At 47.0% G+C, this 19,417-nt stretch overlaps 1 protein-coding gene across 1 annotated transcript in view; it reads left to right on the top strand.

The window, feature by feature from the left end:
- The first annotated feature begins 1,472 nt into the window (after positions 1 to 1,472).
- The window catches only part of PIGQ (phosphatidylinositol glycan anchor biosynthesis class Q), a 32,296-nt gene continuing 14,351 nt past the window's right edge, over positions 1,473 to 19,417 (top strand). Inside the window, exons 1-6 of the mRNA XM_035339598.1 lie at positions 1,473 to 2,711; positions 3,243 to 3,943; positions 9,210 to 9,341; positions 10,562 to 10,682; positions 16,002 to 16,128; positions 17,132 to 17,285. Coding sequence (XP_035195489.1) covers positions 2,688 to 2,711; positions 3,243 to 3,943; positions 9,210 to 9,341; positions 10,562 to 10,682; positions 16,002 to 16,128; positions 17,132 to 17,285 — 1,259 coding nt within the window. The 5' untranslated portion in view covers positions 1,473 to 2,687. The remainder of the gene's footprint in view (positions 2,712 to 3,242; positions 3,944 to 9,209; positions 9,342 to 10,561; positions 10,683 to 16,001; positions 16,129 to 17,131; positions 17,286 to 19,417) is intronic.

Genomic DNA, 19,417 nt, shown 5'->3' with positions numbered 1-19,417 from the left:
GGGCCTGGCGGCCCCCAGCGGCCCGCTCCGGGCGCCCCGGGCTGAGGGGCTGGCGCGGGGGTGAGGGCGCTCGGTAGCCGCGTGTGGCCGCTGGAGCGGAGGTTGCGTGTGGAACGAGGAGGAGGAGGGTTTCGCAGCGAGGCAGCCCTCCCTCCCTCTGCTCCCCCGGGGCAGTGCCGTGGCTCTTTTTTTTTTCTCTCCTGGTCCAGGCGGGCGTTTACCAAGGGCTCCTTTCCACCATCGTGCCTGCAGCCCTGCCGGCCTTCCTCCCGCCGCCGGTCGCGTTCCTGCACGCTGTCCCTGCATCACCCTGTGGCGTTTGGGGGTTGGTGCTGTACGGCCAGCCGGGGGGCCGGCAGAAATGGGAGGCTCCGGGTACCTCCCGAGCTCGGGCCTACGTGCATAGGTCTCAAAAAGCCCCTGGGCAGCGCCTTCCCTGCCGGGTCTGCAGCAGCCCCAGGACAGGAGGTGGGCTGCAGCCAAGGTAGTTAGCTGGCCGCAAGCAGGCTGGTTTTAAAAGCTGGGGAAGGTCAGATGAAATACAGAATAGGAAGGATAAGAAGCGTTTCTCCTCCGTGAGAATTTTTCCTGGATAATGTTGCCATCTCTTTTTACCAAAAACAAACAAACAAACAAACAAAAAAAAGTGAAAAGTAAATGTTTGAATGAAAAGAGCCAGCTGATAATTCTCCTCACTGGATGGACAGAGCTGTAAGGCGGGGAGTTGTGCAGCAACGTGGGAAGTCTTGTAGCGATACGCTCAGCTCTGGTATCTCTTAAGGAAAAAGAAGAATAAAAATGTAACTTTTAAAAAGATATTTGTCCAGTATTACTGGTGGTAGCTTTGGTAATTAAAACATGATGAAAAACAAAAAACAAAACAAACAAAATACTTTCAAGTGCTTATTTTCATCAGTTTTTCAGGGCTCTTTAAAATATCCAACTCAATTTCAGGTTTTTAAAATATTCCGTTATTGGTAAACTTCAGTTGTAAATTTTTTGGTACTGCAGTGCAGCTAGGGTGCTGTCACTCCAGCTAAACTTGTATCATTTTAAATGATCTGTGAGCATATGTATGTAGGTACGTTCCCAACACGTTCGGTCTGTTGATTTATCGGTTTGTTTGTTGTTTTTGAGCCCCTGTATTTATATTTACATCATTCATTTTATTTTACCTGGCAGTATATATGAGACAGCAAAAAGAAAATGCTTTTTCAAACCTAAATCTAACTTCAGAGTGTTTGTAAAAGAAAGAAATATGAAACGCAGGGGACAGGTTTTATTTCAGACTTCTTTAGGGCCAGTCTGTTTAATTGTGTGTGTTAGCTGATTTCCAACAATTTCTTATGTATTTCGGGAACAAATTTATTAAATACAGTAACTTGGTTGTCTTCATGATCATCCAAAAAAAAAAAAAAAAGCCACCCACCCTGACCTTAGCTGTTTCCGTAGAAGTGAAAGGTAAGCTTGGATGTCTTGGTTTTCAGGCCGTTTGGGGTCTGAGTCGTTAAATATTGGTGAACGGCTGCGTTTTTCAGTTGGACTGCAGGTCTTTTGTCTTTGTCACACCTGGTGTCCTGCACCTTCACAGTCTCAGGATGTCACATCTGCCATTTTTCTACCCTTCTTTTGGTACATCTTTCCACTTGACTTCCTCTTCTGCTGGAGGCTTGAAACCCTTTGGGAAAAGTACGCGTTATTTAAGGTTCTCCTGAGATCCTGCATCCTTGCAGGCTCCGCGTCTCTGCGGTTACCCCTCTGGTCAAGCAGAGATGTCAGTCCTCTGTGGCCGCCAAGTGCTGCTCTCGCCATGGGCGGGAGGGCCCTCAGTGCCTGCAAACGCTGTTCGGCAGCACACTGCAAACAAGATCCCCCGCGAGCACCTTCACACCTGTTTGAGGGGAAGCACTGGGGCGAGCTTTGCACTAAAAGGGAGAATTCGGTCCCAGAGAAACCTTACTCCTTGCAAGCACAGCAACTGCGGTGCTTCTCCGGTCGGAGTGAGCTGTGCGCCAAGGACACTTCACCTTTCTGCCTCGAGGGGCTGACAACTCATCCGTGAGCAGACATTTCCTCCCACTGTATCTGGCAGGGCTGTGGGCCTGGCAGTAGGTTAATCACTGGCCTTCGACGCTTCCCCATTGCCTACTCCGTGCCCCAGCACATTGCCAGATGCAGAGATTTCCTAGATCAATTGTCCTGCATTAAAAAAAGAGGAAAACCAAAAACGCCAGGGACCTCTGTGTTGTGCATCCTCCCTACGTGTTATAAATACGCTCTGTGTTTCTCTTTCCAATTGACTGGGTCCCTCGCAGAGGAGCCAGCCTGGGGGCCTGTGGAGTTTTCACATCTCTAACAAAGCACTGAAGGACAGAAAAGGACAGCGGGTGCCGGATGCTGATTGTTCTGTGCCAGCGCCCTCCTTACAGCAATTATATTTCTGTTAGAAACCTCCACCTTATTTAAAGAGACATTGCCAACCGCCTCAAAGCTCCTTTTTACAAAAGACCTATAAAGCCGGTGAGATGTTTTCTTAATGACCTGAAGAAAAATACTTTAGATAAGGAGCACTGATAAAACAGATATGCCTCTCCTGTTTTGGGATCTAATGCACTGAAACTACTGCGTAAACTTTAATCAGTTGATCGGGGGTCCATTCACAGCAATCTTATTGTCTTGGTTTCTGGATGAGGGGAGTGAGACAGCCGGAGGTGAGTGATCAGCGGGTTTGTTATGGAACAGAGCTCTGGGTTCCCAGGTGATAAAGGAGGCTCTGAAATCGTCCTCCTCTATAGCATAAAGCAATAGTTAATTGTCAGCAGTAGGAGGAAATATTCCCCAGAGGCATTGCAGCATGCTACTGCCCAGGCCCTTCTGTAGGAAGTGCTCAGGAACATTTAGTGGCAGATCTGAGATCCAAAGCTTGATGGATTCCTGGTCTCGGTGGTCCAACAGGCCAGTGTGCCATCATGAAAGGCTGCTCCGGGACTGGGAGAGGGCTTTGCTGAAAAATTCCATTCACTGCGAGGACTGCAGATCATCAGGAAGCTCCTAGATGCTTCTCTGATCGAAATGCCTGTTGGCTGTCACTAATGCCATTGACTCGTTCCAGCGCAGAGACAAGTAGTTGGACTTAGCGGTTTAAAACTTGGCTGGGCCCCCTTACCAGTGGCTTTAGCCAGCTCAGGTTTGCCTTGCATGTAATTGCCATGCCCAAGTTTTGTTTCTGTGTCTCTTGGCAGGTGTGCTGTTCTTCAAGGATCGCTGACATGGTACTTAAGGTGTTCTTTCCTTCATGCTGCTCCTCAGCAGAAAGTGGCATTTTGATCGGGCGTTGGATCTCGGAACAGAACTCTGCTGTTATCCTTGCTGTGGTCCACTTCCCTTTCATTCCCGTTCAGGTGAAGCAGTATCTCAGTGAACTCCAACGGGTGACTAAGGTCAGTGTTTCTGTGCTTGGCTCATGGAACAACAGCAAACAGGAGAAAGAAGAGAGTCTGAGCGAGTTCTTGGAAGACCTTGGGACAATATTCTCCCATGAGCCCTGGATTCAGATAAGCAAAGAGGGAGACAGCAAATTCTGGAGCTGTTCTACCCTTTGGAAACGGTCTAATGACCACAGGGAAGAAGAAATCATCTTAGTGTATTATGACCAGCGCAAAGTTATGCTTTCCTGTCTGCATCCCCCTTTGGACACAGCTGCCTCCACTGACCACGAGGCAGAGGATGCTTCAAGGCTCTCTGCCATCTTTGACACCGTGGCAAAGAGCAAGATACTCTTCATGACGGACAAATACGATGATGGGCCCATCAAGCTGACCCACTGGCAGTCGGATGGTGTTGAAGCAAGTATCATCGTGGAGCTGATGAAGCAGGCCTCTGTGCCCGCGTGCATGCTGCTGACATTCCTGCTTTCGCTTATCTCTGGGGCCTGCAAGAGCAGGTAAGTGGCGTGACGTCGGAGGGAAGGGCTGCTGTCTGTGCCAGTAACACCACATGCACCAACCCAGTGTAAACCAGTGGTGTGTCAGGGTCTGTGGGCAGCAATACGCAGCGGAGCTCCTGAATGAACCTGCTGTTGGAAACAGGCTGCTGCGGAGCTGGTATTAAAGCGTGGGGAGCTCCACTGAAAACAAGGGGTTAAAGGTACCCTCCGTCCTGGTGGAGCTCTTGGACGGGTGGGGGGGCTTTCTGGGGAGGCACTGGGCTCTTCCCCATTGCACTGGGGGTAGCTCAGCCCTACTTCAGTTTTGTCACAGCTGGAATGTTGGTTTTCCAGCTATTGCATGGCTGCCAGGATGAGGCGAGGGTTTTCTTTACGGCTCAATAGCCACAACTTCCTGCTCCCTATTTGCTATGAACACCTCCATAGCTGTGAAACATCAGTTAACGGTGTGTCTGAATCCATCATCCCTCTGAGAGACACTGGTGTTGCAACTCTGGGACCTTACAGCAGGTTACAGGCAATGCTGGTCTGCGTGGCGCCTTGGTGAAATCCCTTTGTCAAAATGTTGAAACAGAATAGGATGCTTGAAATGTAACGCGTGGCAAGTACGTGTGCTGCAAAGTGCTTCTGAGCAGACTGGAAGGGCAGAAGCTTCTGCAGACTAAGTCAGATAACACGTCTGGTCAGCCAGCCTGGCGAGGTTGTGCCAGAACAGTTCAGATTCCATGCTGCAAGGGGACACTTTGATTGATCAGATTTGGGTAACAGCTACTACTGTATTCATGGATAAATCTTCTCAAGTGCAGCCTAAGGGTGTGGGGAACAGTCTATTAACAGGTTTCCAATTGTATGATGCTGTCGTGAAAAATTACAGTGAAACTCTTCATATGCAAGGGTTTGCTGAGCAGCTGGGTTACATGCTTTGGTACACGAAGGAGAAACTGTCCATTTTTAGACTACTCTGTTGGAAGACATTTAGGGTCAATCTCAAACGTGATATAATCAGGAACCACCAATACCTCCAGGGATGGCTCTGTAGATGCTGCGTATGCATTTGGCTGTTAATGGAAATGAAGGCAGAGCTTTATGGCTGGATAGAAGACTGGGAGTCAGCTCTGAAGGTCCTTTGCTCTGCGTGGATTATGTCTAACAACCAACAAGCAGGATAATCCTTTCCCATGTAGGCCCTCACTCTCAAAAGCCAGACTTGCTCACCTTGATCAGCCAGGTCAAGCGCAAGCCTCACAGGTCTCCAGAAGGCCGTATTCCAAGCATAACGTGGGAGCTCGGTCCCGTTCCTTGCAGTCTGGCAGGCTGGGCATGGATAGCTGCTGCCCGGTTTATCAGCAGCTATTCTGATTTTTCAGCTTTTCCTAAGCCCAGTGCAGGCATTTTGAGGCAGAGCAGCGGCCGGGCTAGCAGCCAGCTGTGCATAGCAGCAGGCAGAACGTAAGGCTTGCTGTGCTTAAACCTAGGTTGAGCTTGTTCTTAACCTCAGGACATAGGTGTGGGTTTCTTTCTTCTTTGTTTTATTCACCTGTAGTATCAGCATGATACTTGCTTATTTTACTGATGTTTGAAAACATCGTTCTTGGAGGAAATAGGTTAGCACCCGGCTTTCTGACAAACCTCCTGCTTGACCTTCAAAGCCATTTAGCACAGTTTGGTTCCGTTTACCACATGCTGTATGGTACAGCCTCGTTGTGCCAACGCCTACAATGCAGAGAGAGACCAAGGATGTCAAATGGACGCGTCCTGCCAGTCCCCTCCCTGTGCTGGGCCAGGCCATACCCAGCCTAAAACGGGGTCTACCGAAATCAGACCAGCTGACAGTGGAGCCATTCCCCGAGGAGATTTCCTGGGTCCCTGCTTTCACTTGAAAAGTATTGTGTGACTTAGGCTTTAACTAATTTATAGCAATTAGCTATCTGATGTATAATGTTAATGGGGCATTTTGGAGAAGCCACTGAGGTGCAAGGCTGGCTGCTCCCTTGTGCAAGGAGAAGGACCTTTGCAGGGACACTTAGTGAAAGATTCTCAGATAAGAGGTTCCCTTCTTCCCTTTGCTCGACACATTCTCCCTTCTGGGGTGTACCACAGGATTTCTTTCCCAGATCTTCGTGATGTTAAGGGATGGACAGCTTGGAAGAGCTAGAGGAAAAGATCTCTGATGTCCGCGCACGCTTCAGGGGCTGGGGCTTGTTTGGATATGCCACTGCTGTGTATTTGTGCTGGGGAAGCAGGGCAATAGCGGTAGAAGTCTCAGAACGCGAGCACCAGCCCTGATCCATGCTTATCAAACGTTCTCTCGTCTCACGTTAAGGCACTTCTTCAGCACCACCTTGTGCCGAGGGGTGCCCATTGCAACTCAGTCTTCGGAGGGACTTGGCTGCAGAATCCCCATTGCCGCTGACGGTCCCTCGTGTGCTGTTTGGAAGGTCAGGATGATTTACTAGCGGGGCAGTAAATTCGGTGTGCTCTGGCTTGCTTGTTTGTTTTTAGCAGTCCATTTACTTGCCTCTTACTGACACTGTCCTCTGGTTCCTCATCCAGAAGGGAGGCGTTGTTCCTGCAGCTCCTAGCAAAGAGCAAAAAGACAGCTGGGGGTTCTGGAGCGTTAGCATTTGCATGTGATCTGGGTTCAGAAGGATTGTTTTTCATCTGATATCTGAAAAAATACTTGGAAAAAAAATTTGAATTGGAAAATCGAGTTTTACTCATGCAGGCTCTGTTAATTTATTGCTAAAATTCCTTATATGTGGAAGTATCCCAAAGATCTCCTGCTGTTTAAATAATGCAAAGATACGTCATTCTTGTTTTTTTTTATGAATTTGATGGGTTTTCCATCGCGCTGGTAAAAATCATTCCACATACTGTGTGATAAACAGGTGGCAGCATCTATGGCGATGCAGAGTCGGTATGCGTTGGGTAGGAGACAACGCGAGAAATATTTTTGGCTTTCTTCACCCGTACTCTTACAGATGGGAGTTTCCAGAGCACATCTTGCAACTATTATATCAAGCTCCTTGCAGCGTGTTTGTATTTTGGTTTAAATAAACGTGTACGTACTTGCCAAAGAAAGTATATGAGTGGAATAGAGGTTGGCTCACTTAAGTGGAAGGAGTGAGAGAGTCGGCCACAGTACAGAGAAGCAGAGACCCCTGATGCATCCCTTCCGACACGTGGGGCAGCATTGTGGCCTGTCCTGCTCGAGCAGTCGTGGCGTGCTCGTAGGGACGAAGCTGCTTTGGGGATCTGTCTCACCCATGCGAGATGTTCCCCAGGCAGGAGAGCAGCAGCGTGCCCTTCCCTTTGGCAGAGGACAGCGGCGGTGGCACATCTGAGAGCTGCTGCAAGCTCGGGAGCCGTGGAGCGGCATGGGGCCCCGAGGCATCGCTTGCCACCTGGCTCAGGCTGGTCTGGCAGCTGCTGTTTTGACCAGTGGTTTTTCACCGTCGGCCTTCTGGGCATAACTGCACGGGCAGAGCATGTCCCCCTTCCCCCTGTTTGCATTTCAAGTGCGATCGTCTGCTTTAGCAAGGGTTTTCCAGGAGAGAACTTGGAGCCGCTGGGCTAGGATATAATTGGAGGAGAAGCCTCACCGGCACCTGTGCCTTGGCGAATCTGCAAACCCAGGTCTGTGAGATGGGGGGGCAGTGCCCACCTCCCCGGCACACGTCAGGTATCACCTCCTGGCAAGTCAGCTGAATAGCAGCGCGCTGTCGTCTCCAAGGTGGGAGGCTGCGGCGCAGAGCTGAGTAACTCGGAGGCCTCGAGTTAAGGAGAATGATTCACAGCACACTGTGTGTATTGCAGAACCGAGCTGTCTGAAATTTGGGGGGAAGGGGACGTCAGGACTCTCTCGAACTGACAGACCGTGCCTGAAGTCTGGTCGAAAGGGCTCGGAAGGGTGGGGGGAGGGAGTGGATAGCAGCCCCAGGGAACCAAGCAGGGTTTTGAACCAGCCATACTGTCGTGATTCGTGAAGAACGCGTAAACAGCAGCCAGAGCCTTGGTCTGCCCGTCCTGCGTCCAGTCCTGATGACACTCTGCTGCTAAATGCAGGCTAAATTCCTACTGATGCAGGCTGGGGAAGGCATGTGCACTTTCATGGACGTCTCCAGGCCGTGCTCACTAGCGATCCAAACAGCTGTACAGTTTCAAGAGCGAAGCAGGATACTGGGAATCCTTTTAGCATTCGGAATGAATGTAAACTGAAGGAACGTGCCAAAGCAATAAAAGCGAGTAGGTGAAAGAAACAACTAAGAGTGGATATTGATTCCTGGACCTTTAATGAGTGAAACAACTGTTGTGGACAGGGAAGAAGCGACCCCAATTATGTGCACATCAGAATTTATTCCCCACAACAACCACGGTACTTTGTGTCACTGCACGGCTATTAAGCATTCTTTGACAAACCTGCATCCAGTGGTGTCATTTTGGACTACACAAATGACAATTGTTCCTTCTTTTGTATGTTGTGTGGTAATAAAAGTAACTCCCAGAGATAATTGAGCATCATTTAATATTTTTCTTCTGAGTCATTAAAAAATAAAACAAAACATGTGACTATTCCCTCCCCTACAAGCTTAAAGTGGGTGCTGACATTCAGTGTTTAATTAGGTTTCCAAATTTTGTTATCTGCATAGTGCTGGTCAACCTTGCCAAGGGGGTGGAGAGAAGATAGGACTGAAGACCCTGAGAAGGGCATTGGAAAGTAATAAAGAAATAGAAAAGAGGGGGAAAAAGGGACAAACTGTAGCTGTCTGTTATACCAAGCTCACTGTAGATAGACTTGTGGTTTTACTAATCACGCTGGGGTCTGTGAAGCAGTTGTGCTGTGTTGTGTTGTTGCAGTATGTACAGAACTGCCTTGATTCCAGACTCTTGAAAACCTGGAGCAGTATCCTGTCCAGTATCTTGAAAACCTGAGCAGTAAACCTGCTGTATCCCAGAGCCCAGGGTGGGGTCAGTAACACGTTCTGCCTTCCAAGGAAGAGCAAGGCACGTGGTTCTACAGAATGGAAATGAGAGGTTGGGTTGTCTGCTTTAAATGTCTTGGTCTGGGAAAGGTTGCTTTAATTCTGTTAACCTTTAAGAGAGCAGTGAATATGTAATATTCTTTAAAGATAATGTGTTGATGCTGCTTCTGGTTACATAACCTTGGCTTTACACTGAATGTTTTCCATGGAGTTTGTACAAGCAATATGCAGCCTGCTATACGGCAGAAGCAAAAGAGGAGGTTCCCGTTGTGTTTCTGCAGGATGCTGAAGTTTTGGCCTTTGTCTTTCTTGTGGAGCAAACTCTCAACTTGTGAGCAGCTGGCACATCGCCTGCAGCACCTCCAGGTCATCAGCAGCAACAAGAAGGCCCAAAACCAGACCCAGCTAATGAGGTATGGAGTACCCATAAAGGCATGCCTGTCTTTGCTCTAGCCCTGTCTCCTCTGGGGAACCCAAACCATGGATCCTTTGCCTGCTGCAGGGGTCTGCAGCTGGCCTGGCTGACACGACAACACTGTGGGGTCCTCATTGCACCACGTTGTGTTGCCTTGCTTGGTCTACTCTCTGCTAGTTTGCAGATTTCTGCCTTGTGCTCTGTTTTATACCACTTACACCTTTTGCCAGATGTATGTATGCCTTCTTCCCTAGCTTGGGAAAGACGACTGGGATATTGCCCCCAAAAAGTTTGTACTGCACCTACATGCAGTGCTATCAGTACTCCCACAAGCTCACTGCTTTCACGTATGTTGCCAAGGTTAACCAAAACCTGCAATCAGTATTCAGTGGCACTTTCCAAAAGAGCTGAAAGGTTTACATGCTGCCCTCTTTCACCCACTTTTACATACAGTAACTGGAGACCAGAGACTCCAACAGCAGTAACACAGTCAGTGTAACAGGAAAGGCAAACGTGCAGCACAGGGAGTGGGACAGGGAGAGGCGGGGATCTGAGACAGGTAATGCTGAATGTCCTGTGGGCATTACACAGCGAGTCTTGTGCTGTGTAGTTCCCTGATCCTGCAGGAACAGACTCCCAGGGAATGCTTAAAATGGATGAGTAGATTTGAAGGCCAAAAGTAACTGTGATCATTTAATCTGGTTTCCCGAATAACTCATGTCATGGAATTCCATTCAGAAACTCTAGCAGTGACGGGCAGTTTGGTAGCCCTTCTGGATGTTTATGAACCCAGGAACACAGTTTATTACATTGACTAGTGGTTCACCTACCACTAGAGGTGGTACCCCTTAGAAAGCTAATCTCAACATGGATGCTCCAAGTGACGGTGCCCTTAGTGCTGCTAAATTCCCGCTGAGTATGCACATAGGCTTTGTTTAACGTTATTTTTCTTCGTAGCTTTAACCCCGCTTTTCGCTCCCCTTATTTACAAAAGGTTTCATGGTGTGGCAGGCTCTGAGACAGTTGGTGTTTGGTCCCAGAAGTAGCAGCACATCGGTGAAAGTCAAAAGCACTCTGCACCATGTTTCTTTAGTAAATTGTCCCAGTGTTCCTGAGACATTAAAGATGCTATGTGAGTGAAGCCAACAACTGTCACTGAAACTTGAAGTGCAGTCCTTTCTTCTGCTCTAACGTTGTTTCTTTTTATCGTGCATGCAGGAAAGCCAACATCTTTGTCTCTCTGCTGATTGATGTGGCTCTGGGAATACTGCTGATGTCCTGGCTGTACAGAAAGAACCGGATCGGTCACCTCGCTGACACTCTCATCCCTGTGGCTGATGTAAGTCTGGTCAGAGCCATTCCTCTTTCAGCTTCTGCGGGTACTGACCAGCTCTTGATGCCTGAAGTGCCTGTAAGGAGGCAATGCCTTAGACATGAGGATTTCAGAGAGAGTCCTGTCTGAAGTCATGCAAATTAGGTCTCCGCAAGAACACTGAGATCTTCAAATCAAGCCTCCTGGGGCTGTTCCAAAGGAACACAGCTCTGGCTTGAGTGTGCAGTAAATAGTAATTAGATACTTACTCGAGGATTGTTCCAGCTCCCGAAGTAACAATTATGGCTTGGGCAGAGCCCTGCCGCTGCAGGTTGGAGTGGTTATCAAGTTCACAGAAGTATCGTCAAGTTGTTGCTTTATGGGGCACTTGGGAAAAAAAAAAGCTGTAACTTGGGTCAAATCTGATAAACTGCTGAAAAGTCAAACTTAAGCATGCAGCTGTGCTTGTGAAGAGGAAGTTCATGGGGAAATCCAAAGGTAGTAGCCAGTCAGGATGCAAACACCTGAAATCCTAAGAACTCTGGTGTGCAGATGGTAAACTAGGAAAACTTACTGTGTCCTGTGCTTTTCTCAAACAACTCCTCTTGCCCACTGAGATCCCTCAGCATCAGCATAAATTCATGAAGAACAAGTATGACTCATACTGCCCTGCTTTTCTGGTGGCTCATTCTAAGTGCCTCACTCCAATGTATCTGCGTAGTGGCAGAAAGGAACATATAATGCACTTTGGAGGCTGGAGGCCAGACCATTAATCTAAAGTTAGCTCTGGTTTTAGAGCTTCTGTGTCTTGGGAATACATGTGCAGCCAACGTTGAGCATTGTCATGCAGCTGCACAACCTAATCCTTTCTCTGCTCGCTTTTCTTTCATTTCTGGGACAGAAAATGAATCTTTCCATTGGTTTCTTTCTGGGAGCTGGAAGACACCCTCTCATCACTCTTTTTTGGTTTCATGGTTGGGAGGAATTTTATTCTGATTAGAGAATTCCAGCAGCAATTTGTTTTTTACTGATCCTGTCTTTCTTGGGAAGAGATCATCATTCCCTTGACAATGATCTGCTTGGTCCATGTCTAACATTTTCATTGTCACAAGCCATATGTCTCTGATCATTCTTGTACATGCTGTGCTTTCAGAAAATGTGTATGGAGTGTGTATGGAGATCCAGCATAGCTGTGAATCATTATTATTGCTATTTTTGTTATTTTTCATAGTCAGGCTTAAGGACTGCATGTTTTAAGGATTGCTGCAGACATTATTCAGAAGCAATGTTGGGATAGGAAGCACTACATTTCTTCTGCAATACATTTACTCCTGTAGCATTTGAGCTAAAAACTAAGAATCGATTTGTAAGTCTTATTCCCTTGCTGACATTTCAGCTGGAAAAGTTTAAGTTCTCTAAAGCTCACTCCGTGGGATTATCCTAAGTGTCCAACTCTCAAAAATCTGATTTCTTAACAAGTCTGTAAGGAAATGGCTTTTGGCTGTGTTCCCGATTGCGCAGGTGGCTCCAGGAGGGGTTCCATCTGCCCGGTGTCTTTGGCAGATGGACGCTCTCTGAGCTCAAGGTGTGTCTGATCCCAGCACCTGTCCTGGACAGCCTCGCTTGTGTGAGTTGCTCATTCATTCCTCTTTCAAAAAATTAGCTCATCTGTCACTCCGCTTTCATATCGAAGTGCCAGTTTTTTGCATCGCGTCTCCTACGTGTGCTGGCTTCATTACCTCAGTGTCACTAAGAGCTGTTTGCTTCCTTTTCTGCAAGTGTAAGCTTCCCCTTGCAGGGGTGGCCTGCTCGTCAGTCTGTGCCTTTCTTCTCCGCAGTATCACCTAGCTTATCAGTTCAGGCCACTTATAACTCCTCTGACCTTCCAGCTGCACTTTCTTCTTTGAAGCATATTAGATTGTGGACGTAAAATCATTTGGAGTCCTTTTACTGCCTTTGGTAGACATCGATTTATGTACATTATGTGCAGGCCTTAAAAAATGCAGTTTTGAGTGATCCCAAAATATACCAATGACTTCAGCATGTGGTGTGCAAGCCAGCACCACTTCTTTTCCAGTATGACAGCAAAATCTCCCCTTAGCCATTCAACAGTAGGTTTCCACTTTGCTGCTGAGTGTCCATCTGGTACACATTATTCCCATCACTTGGGCTTTCTCAAGTGCTTGTGTTGCCAAATTCAGTAATGCAAACTTTCCCCTGTGCAGAATGAGTTACTAGCAAAAAGAGCCTTCCCTAAAGCTCCTTGCTACTCTGCTTTTGATGTGCCCCAGATCTGACGATGGCGTTGACCTTCTTACATCTCTGCATCTGCTAGTAAACAGAACATTATATATATTTTAATAATCTTATCATAATATGTATATATGTACAACCTTATCGTAACTTATGGATTTGATCGATTTTAACATCGGCAGATTTTAGCTGTCTGGGGGCTGGAAGCAGTGCTTTTTTTTTTTTTTTTTTTCCTAGTAAACATCCCTCTGGAAAAAAGCAGGTGCAGGTAGATTATTTTGACTCTCAACAATTGCCAGGGTCACAAGCTCAGCCTGCTGACGTGAGGATCAAGCCGTGTTCCGTAGCCATCATTCGTCATCCCCTGATATAATGGTTCTCAAATCAGCACTTAGCTAGCAATTGTTGATGATGCACAAGACATCATTGACTGCAGCTCCCACTTTCACAGCTTGATGAGCTGTGCTGTGCTGACTGTAATAACAAGTTGCCTTTGTCAGTAAATGAAGCAGATGTGATTCAGACACCTAGGGAGTGACTGGGGAGTAGCTGTATGCAACACGAAGGACTGATTTTGGAGCAGGCTTTCAAAAACAAGAATGGAAAATGTGAATAATCTGCTCTCTGTAGGTGCCCTTACAGCTCCTACCCTCCTCCTTCCTCTTGCTCCCACCAGGCTTCCCAACAGCAGTCCTTGTTTTTGCCTTCCACAACAATATCCAATTCAAAGTGCTACATTTTTTTTTCTGTTTTGAGATGAAGAACTGCTTACAAACCCTCTTTTTAATTTTTTGCTCTTTCACCTCTTGCATCCTGGCTGTGTTCTCTTTTCCTTAGGCTGTAATATATTTGAAAGAAATATTTGTCATAGATCATGCCTCCAAAAACATGACTGTAGCTTAGAGATAATTGGATATAAGTTCCTATTCACTTAAGTTTTCTAATATATCAACAAAGCTAGTAGAGAGGACACTGCCTGGAAAATATTCTTAGGTGTTACCTTATAAAATCACAGGTAGGTGCCTGGCAGGGAGGGCTTTGGCTCTGCTTTCAGTGCCTTGTGCTAGGTGCTTCACTCAGTTTGCACTGCACTTCCCAGTGTCCACGGTGCCCGCCCTCAGTGGGCTGTGTGTCTTTCTCCATGGTTGTCACAGCACCACTAGACACATGGAGACAAGCAAGAAGAACACGGCTGTTACGAAAATATTTCCAGTCTAAAATATTGCCAGCCGTTAGCTTTAGTCTCCGGTTTGGTGATGTCCTTACACCCCTTTATGAAACCACTTCCTTGTAATTCACTGTGTCTTATTTATTAATACTGGTCACATTCAGTATGCACGACTGCAACAAGAGGATCAGACTCCCAGTCACCTTTTACGATTCTGCTTGCTATTGATCAGTCCTAAAATATCTGGCTGCAAAACAACTTGCAAGGTTATGCCTCAGGCCTATGTTTTGAAATGCTTTGCCCAGCTAAATAGCAGCAAGCTAGGGCACCTTCCCAGGGTTACGAGCCCCTGTCAGAATTTAGTGGCACCGCTGGAACTGGAAGCCTTCAGAAGAAGTCAGTGCTGGAAAACAGCCTTGCTGAAGGACTGCTTTCAAGCATTTAAATATTTCATTGAAATCCCCAAATGCTTTTTCCAAGTTATAAATCCAACACTTTAAATATTAAAACCAGTCTATTTATACAGTAGCTAAAAGTTCTCAGCGATGGAGGTAAGATCTGTGGGTTCAAATCAGTTCTGACTTAATAGCAAGATATTTTAAGGGACATTGAGACAGAGGGTAAATGAAGGAAGTAAAAAGGCAATCTTGTTCAGGGGATTTTTGGATAAAGTGAAGATGGAGCTCTGAATTTTGCCACTACACTAAAAGTAAATGCTTACAAATCCACTTTGCAATGATCCAGTTGGTCAATGAAATGTAATCAGTTATTGGAAAACATTTCCTCTTAGGGAAACTTTCCCTACAAATGATGGGGAAATTAGGCTATAGCACATCAGCTTCAGATAGCATGTCTTGACTCTTATGCACATGCACAATTGAGATTTTTAGAGGCGGAAGGCCTTTACTCACAATCTCTGTTCACGTGGGACAGTGGGTGAGGTCACTTCTTCCAGGTATGTTCCCCACCTGTTTGCTGGAGGTTACCACTCAGCTACCTCAATTCACAGCCTGGGAAATGAACCTCACCGTTGATTTCAGCTTATGTGAGAAGCTGAGGTGCACGCTGCTGAGGAGCAGAGCCCCACCATCTTCTGCCCTGCCTACTGCAGTCAAAGCAGTGTGGTGTAGAGAGAAAATCAGTAAATAATTTGGGATTAAATCACCAGAAATTGAGAGTCGAAGCCCTCTGAGATTTGGAAACAAACTCCATCAGCTTTGTTCTCAATGATTCAGAAGGCTTCTTTTTTACTGGGATGCCATGGGTATCTCTCTCTGAAGCAGGCAAGTCAGACAAGACAGTGGTAGGCTAGATCAGTGCCCTACACCATGGCTGATCTTGCCTAGCTTACCACAGAGTAGAAAGAAAGCTTGTTTGTATATGAAGCATGTTTATATAATTGTGTCTCCTAGCCTGCCGTAAACTCATACAGGTTATTTCATTGTAAAATTTTCCTGTTTTGTCCATGAGCACACAGCCATCCTGCCCCGTTACAGATCCTGTCTGCTTTCCCCATACTTAGATTGCTCCCTCAGTTCTGACTTTTCACTTTTCTGTCCAATTAAATTGGTTTGTGCACCAGCATTTGCCATCTATTTCAAGAATACTTATTACACCAAGAAATCAGACTACCAGTCTACCAGACACATCCATGAACGAACCCTAGGTTCATGTTCCTAGCAGAAACCACTTAAGCAGTTTAGCTCTCTCTGCTGTTACATTTAGGTTCAGTGAAGAGTCATTTTCCAATAAAGGTGTGTTTCTGAGTTAACTAGTTTTCTCTAGTCCTTTGAATTTTTCTCTCCATTGCTTTGAAGGGTGTGGTGATAGTTTTTTGGGGGTAAGATGTTCTGTACACTGGACTTGTTTGATGTGGTAGGAATCTATCTCAGGCTGCTTACGTGTTTGCTTCCCTGTGTTTGTAGCATGTAGCTGAAGAGCTCCAGGACCTGCTCCAGTGGCTAATGGGAGCACCAGCTGGACTGAAAATGAACCGAGCTTTGGATCAGGTGTTGGGCCGTTTCTTCCTTTACCACATCCATCTTTGGATTAGTAAGTGCAGTTGTTTAACTTTTCGGCCTCCCTTTTCATCTCTTCCCTCCCAAGTGCTTAGTGTTTGCCTAGAGGTGAATAATGAATCAAAATGCACTACTGCAAGTACAGACTCGTCTGTGAGTCTTCCTGCTGTGGGAACTCAAGCCAAAGTTGGATTCCCACACAAGGAAGTCATGCATATTAAATAAGGTGCTTGTCCTGGTGCTTTGCAAGAAGTGCAAGTCACTATGGATCTTGATTTCTTGGTGCCATAAGTGGTGTGTGTCCAAGGGAAGGTTTTAGGTCTTATGTAGGCATTGCCCTGTAAGAGGCAGTTGATAGGATAGGGTAGTTTGCTCTTGGAATGCAAACACAAGCCCTGCCCTGCTACTGACTTCAATTTAGTGCAGTTTTTTACAGCTTTTCTGTGTGTATTCCCTCCTTGAAATACCACACCGCTGTTATCCTTAGTAAGTGTCTTGATAAAGGAAAATAGTCACGATGGGAATGAACTCCTTAGTTATTATACTGACGTTGGCTACTTGACATTCAAGTAAGTGACTTTACTCCGCTTCAGTGATGAATGATGCTGTGTGTCTCTAGACTGTTTTATTTTACAAAATTCATTTGGGATGGTTTCTGTGGGAATAAGAAGAAAAGAGAGATCACTTCAGTAAAGCTTGACATGTGCGGTTAAAAATGTAATTAGGAACCTGGACACAAATCTAAAAAAGTAAGCTCTGTGTGGAGCAAGGTGACTGTTCTGTTCAAGCTGAGCACATCCTCGCCTTCCTCACAGAGCTGCCACACCTGAACACAAGCCTAGGGGAAAAGAGAGCTCTCCTAAGCAGAAGATGGCCATCTAAAGGAACTTTCCAGTTTCACTTCATATTTTTGTGGCTATGATTTCTGGAGCAATGTTTGAACAGAGGGGAGAAAAAAGACAGGGAGAAAATCAGTCCTTTCAGACTGTCATCAGTAAGATGTATCAGTCAAATACTGACACTGCCACATCCACTAGGCTACATTCACCTGATGTCCCCATTCATCGAGATGATCCTCTGGTATGTCGGTCTGTCGGCTTGTCTGGGCCTGACTGTGGCTCTCTGCATCCTCTCTGACATCATTGCACTTCTGACCTTCCACATCTACTGCTTCTATGTCTATGGAGCAAGGTGAGTTGATCTCACTGGGTTGTGTGTTGGGTATGTTTGCGGAGAATGTCTGATGGACATTCAGGGCCTATCGTTATTTTGTGGAGCACTGCACCTGACAGCTGTCTGCTGTGGCAGCTGTTGATTACTGATGGAGTCAAAGCCTCTTGCTAAAACCAGATGGACACTCAATATACAGAAAGCATTAGCAAAAAGCAGGTATTGGGGATACCTGGGGCCTCACCAAAGAATCCACAAAACCTAAACCTTGATATATCAAATCTGTGAGACAATGAATCATCTGATCCCAGGCCCAGGTATGATACTAGGTACATTCAATCCTGTCATAGTTCTCTTGCATTCACAGTTTAAGACAGCAATTAACCTATTGCTTTCTTTTATGCATGCAGAAATGATAGTCACAGCAGTGCAAGCAATCTATCTTTCAGTTCTCGTTTTATTCTTAAATATTTACTTATTGTGGTAGTGACCTGGAAAAATAAAACTGTGACAGGTAGAGGGCAAGTTCACCCTATCCCTTTGATTCAATAATACTCTTCAGTGGCACCCTACTCAGTGTTTTTTCAGGGAACTAGAGGAGAGGAGAAAGGGGAGTGCTTGTTCTTCCGGAGAAACCCAGAAGTCCCTGTCTCCGCCTGGCTTCAGGGATTGTTCTCTGGATTATGGAGCCCAGATGGCAGCTTTGGGGTTACAGCAGGACTGTGACACCATCCTGGTGACATTGTCTGGACCTACTGGAGGGCCTCACTGCCTGGGAGCTAGGCAGAGGCTCTAGGGGAGCGTGTGGCTTTGGGGCACCTCCTGTGCTGGGCACGTTGGGGTTACTGTACAAACAGTGGCTGCTGACATGCTCTGTTCCTGCCCTCCGTTAACAAGTGCTGCAGCAAGGCATCACATAGACCACTGGAGAATAGCTGCTCTTGCCAAGGAGACAAGATACAAGGTAATGAATAATGGAACCTTTGGCTTATAAAGTACAGAACTGCTGTTGTTCCTCCCCAGGCTCTGAGCAGAGGGCTTCACATTGCAAACAACAGAAATAGAAGCACTTAGTTACATGTAGTTTAGGGATATAAATTGGTTCTGAGTGTATGGCTTATACCCGAAATCAGTAATGTCAGTAAAGCAGAGTTTCTTCCCAACACCTCTAGTTCACTATAATTTCTGTTTTGGGCTGTGAAAAGTGGCCTTGGTCCCTTCCAATTGTGAGTGGAAACAGGAAAAGCATTTTCTCTGCTGATTGCTTTCCCGTTGTGAGCTGCAGGGAGCCCGTCTACCAGCCTGGGCTGTCTGTTAGAAGTGTAGAGCAGCTGTATGTTACCTTGCTGCTGTCACCAAACTGTCCCTGCTGTGCTTGGTGTCCCCATGGAGTCAGGAGCAGGTACCAGTCACCCACACCAGCACAACCACTGCAGCCCCTTCATGCAGCTGGTGGAACAAATGCTGGCTCAGGTGCTGCTGAAGTCTGAGCTCCACCTCTGAAACAAACCCTGCAGTGAAACGAGAGTGGGCATGTGTGTACAGGCAGCAGCAAAGGTAGAGCAGGTCCATCAGGTCCACACGCCTGGTGCCGTGCTGGGGTACGTGGGTGAGTGGGCAGCCTGCATCCCAGGCGTGTCGGGTGTGCGCCAGCAAGCTGGAGGAGTCCTCCCGGGCACCCTCTGGCCCTGAGATGAGAGCACTGAGCTGTGCCTGCCAGCCTGGGCACCCTGCCAGTTCCTTGAAGCAGTTGGTGTTCCTCAAACCAGATTCCTCGCTGGGGTAAGACTCCTCACCACTGCTTTCACAACACTGTCTTGAAGGCTAAGCAGCCTCCGCACTTGAAGTAGGCTGGTTAACCGGTCTGGCTGCTGAAGCTCAGGCTCTGGTCTGCCCCACAGGTTGGCTCTGTCCCCCTTCCTTACACTCCTGTATGTCAGACACTGCTGCCCAGGGTTCTTTGTGACCCTTCTCCCTTCCAGGGGCTCTTTCTTCCTCTGCGTTGTTCTGTAGATGTCTCTGTTTCCCACCTCTTACCACCCCAAGCATCTCTCACCATTGCCGTTCTCCTTGGAGAGCTGTGAGTGGCGCAGCACTGAGTGAAACAGCTTGAAAGGATGCGGCAGGGGTGCCACCAGCCGTTCAGTAGATCT

The sequence above is a fragment of the Oxyura jamaicensis genome, chromosome 14 (genome assembly GCF_011077185.1).
Source record: "Oxyura jamaicensis isolate SHBP4307 breed ruddy duck chromosome 14, BPBGC_Ojam_1.0, whole genome shotgun sequence".
NCBI classification, from domain to species: domain Eukaryota; kingdom Metazoa; phylum Chordata; class Aves; order Anseriformes; family Anatidae; genus Oxyura; species Oxyura jamaicensis.
The sequence above is the reverse complement of the archived record's forward strand: the minus strand, read 5'-3'. Positions and strand labels throughout refer to the sequence as shown.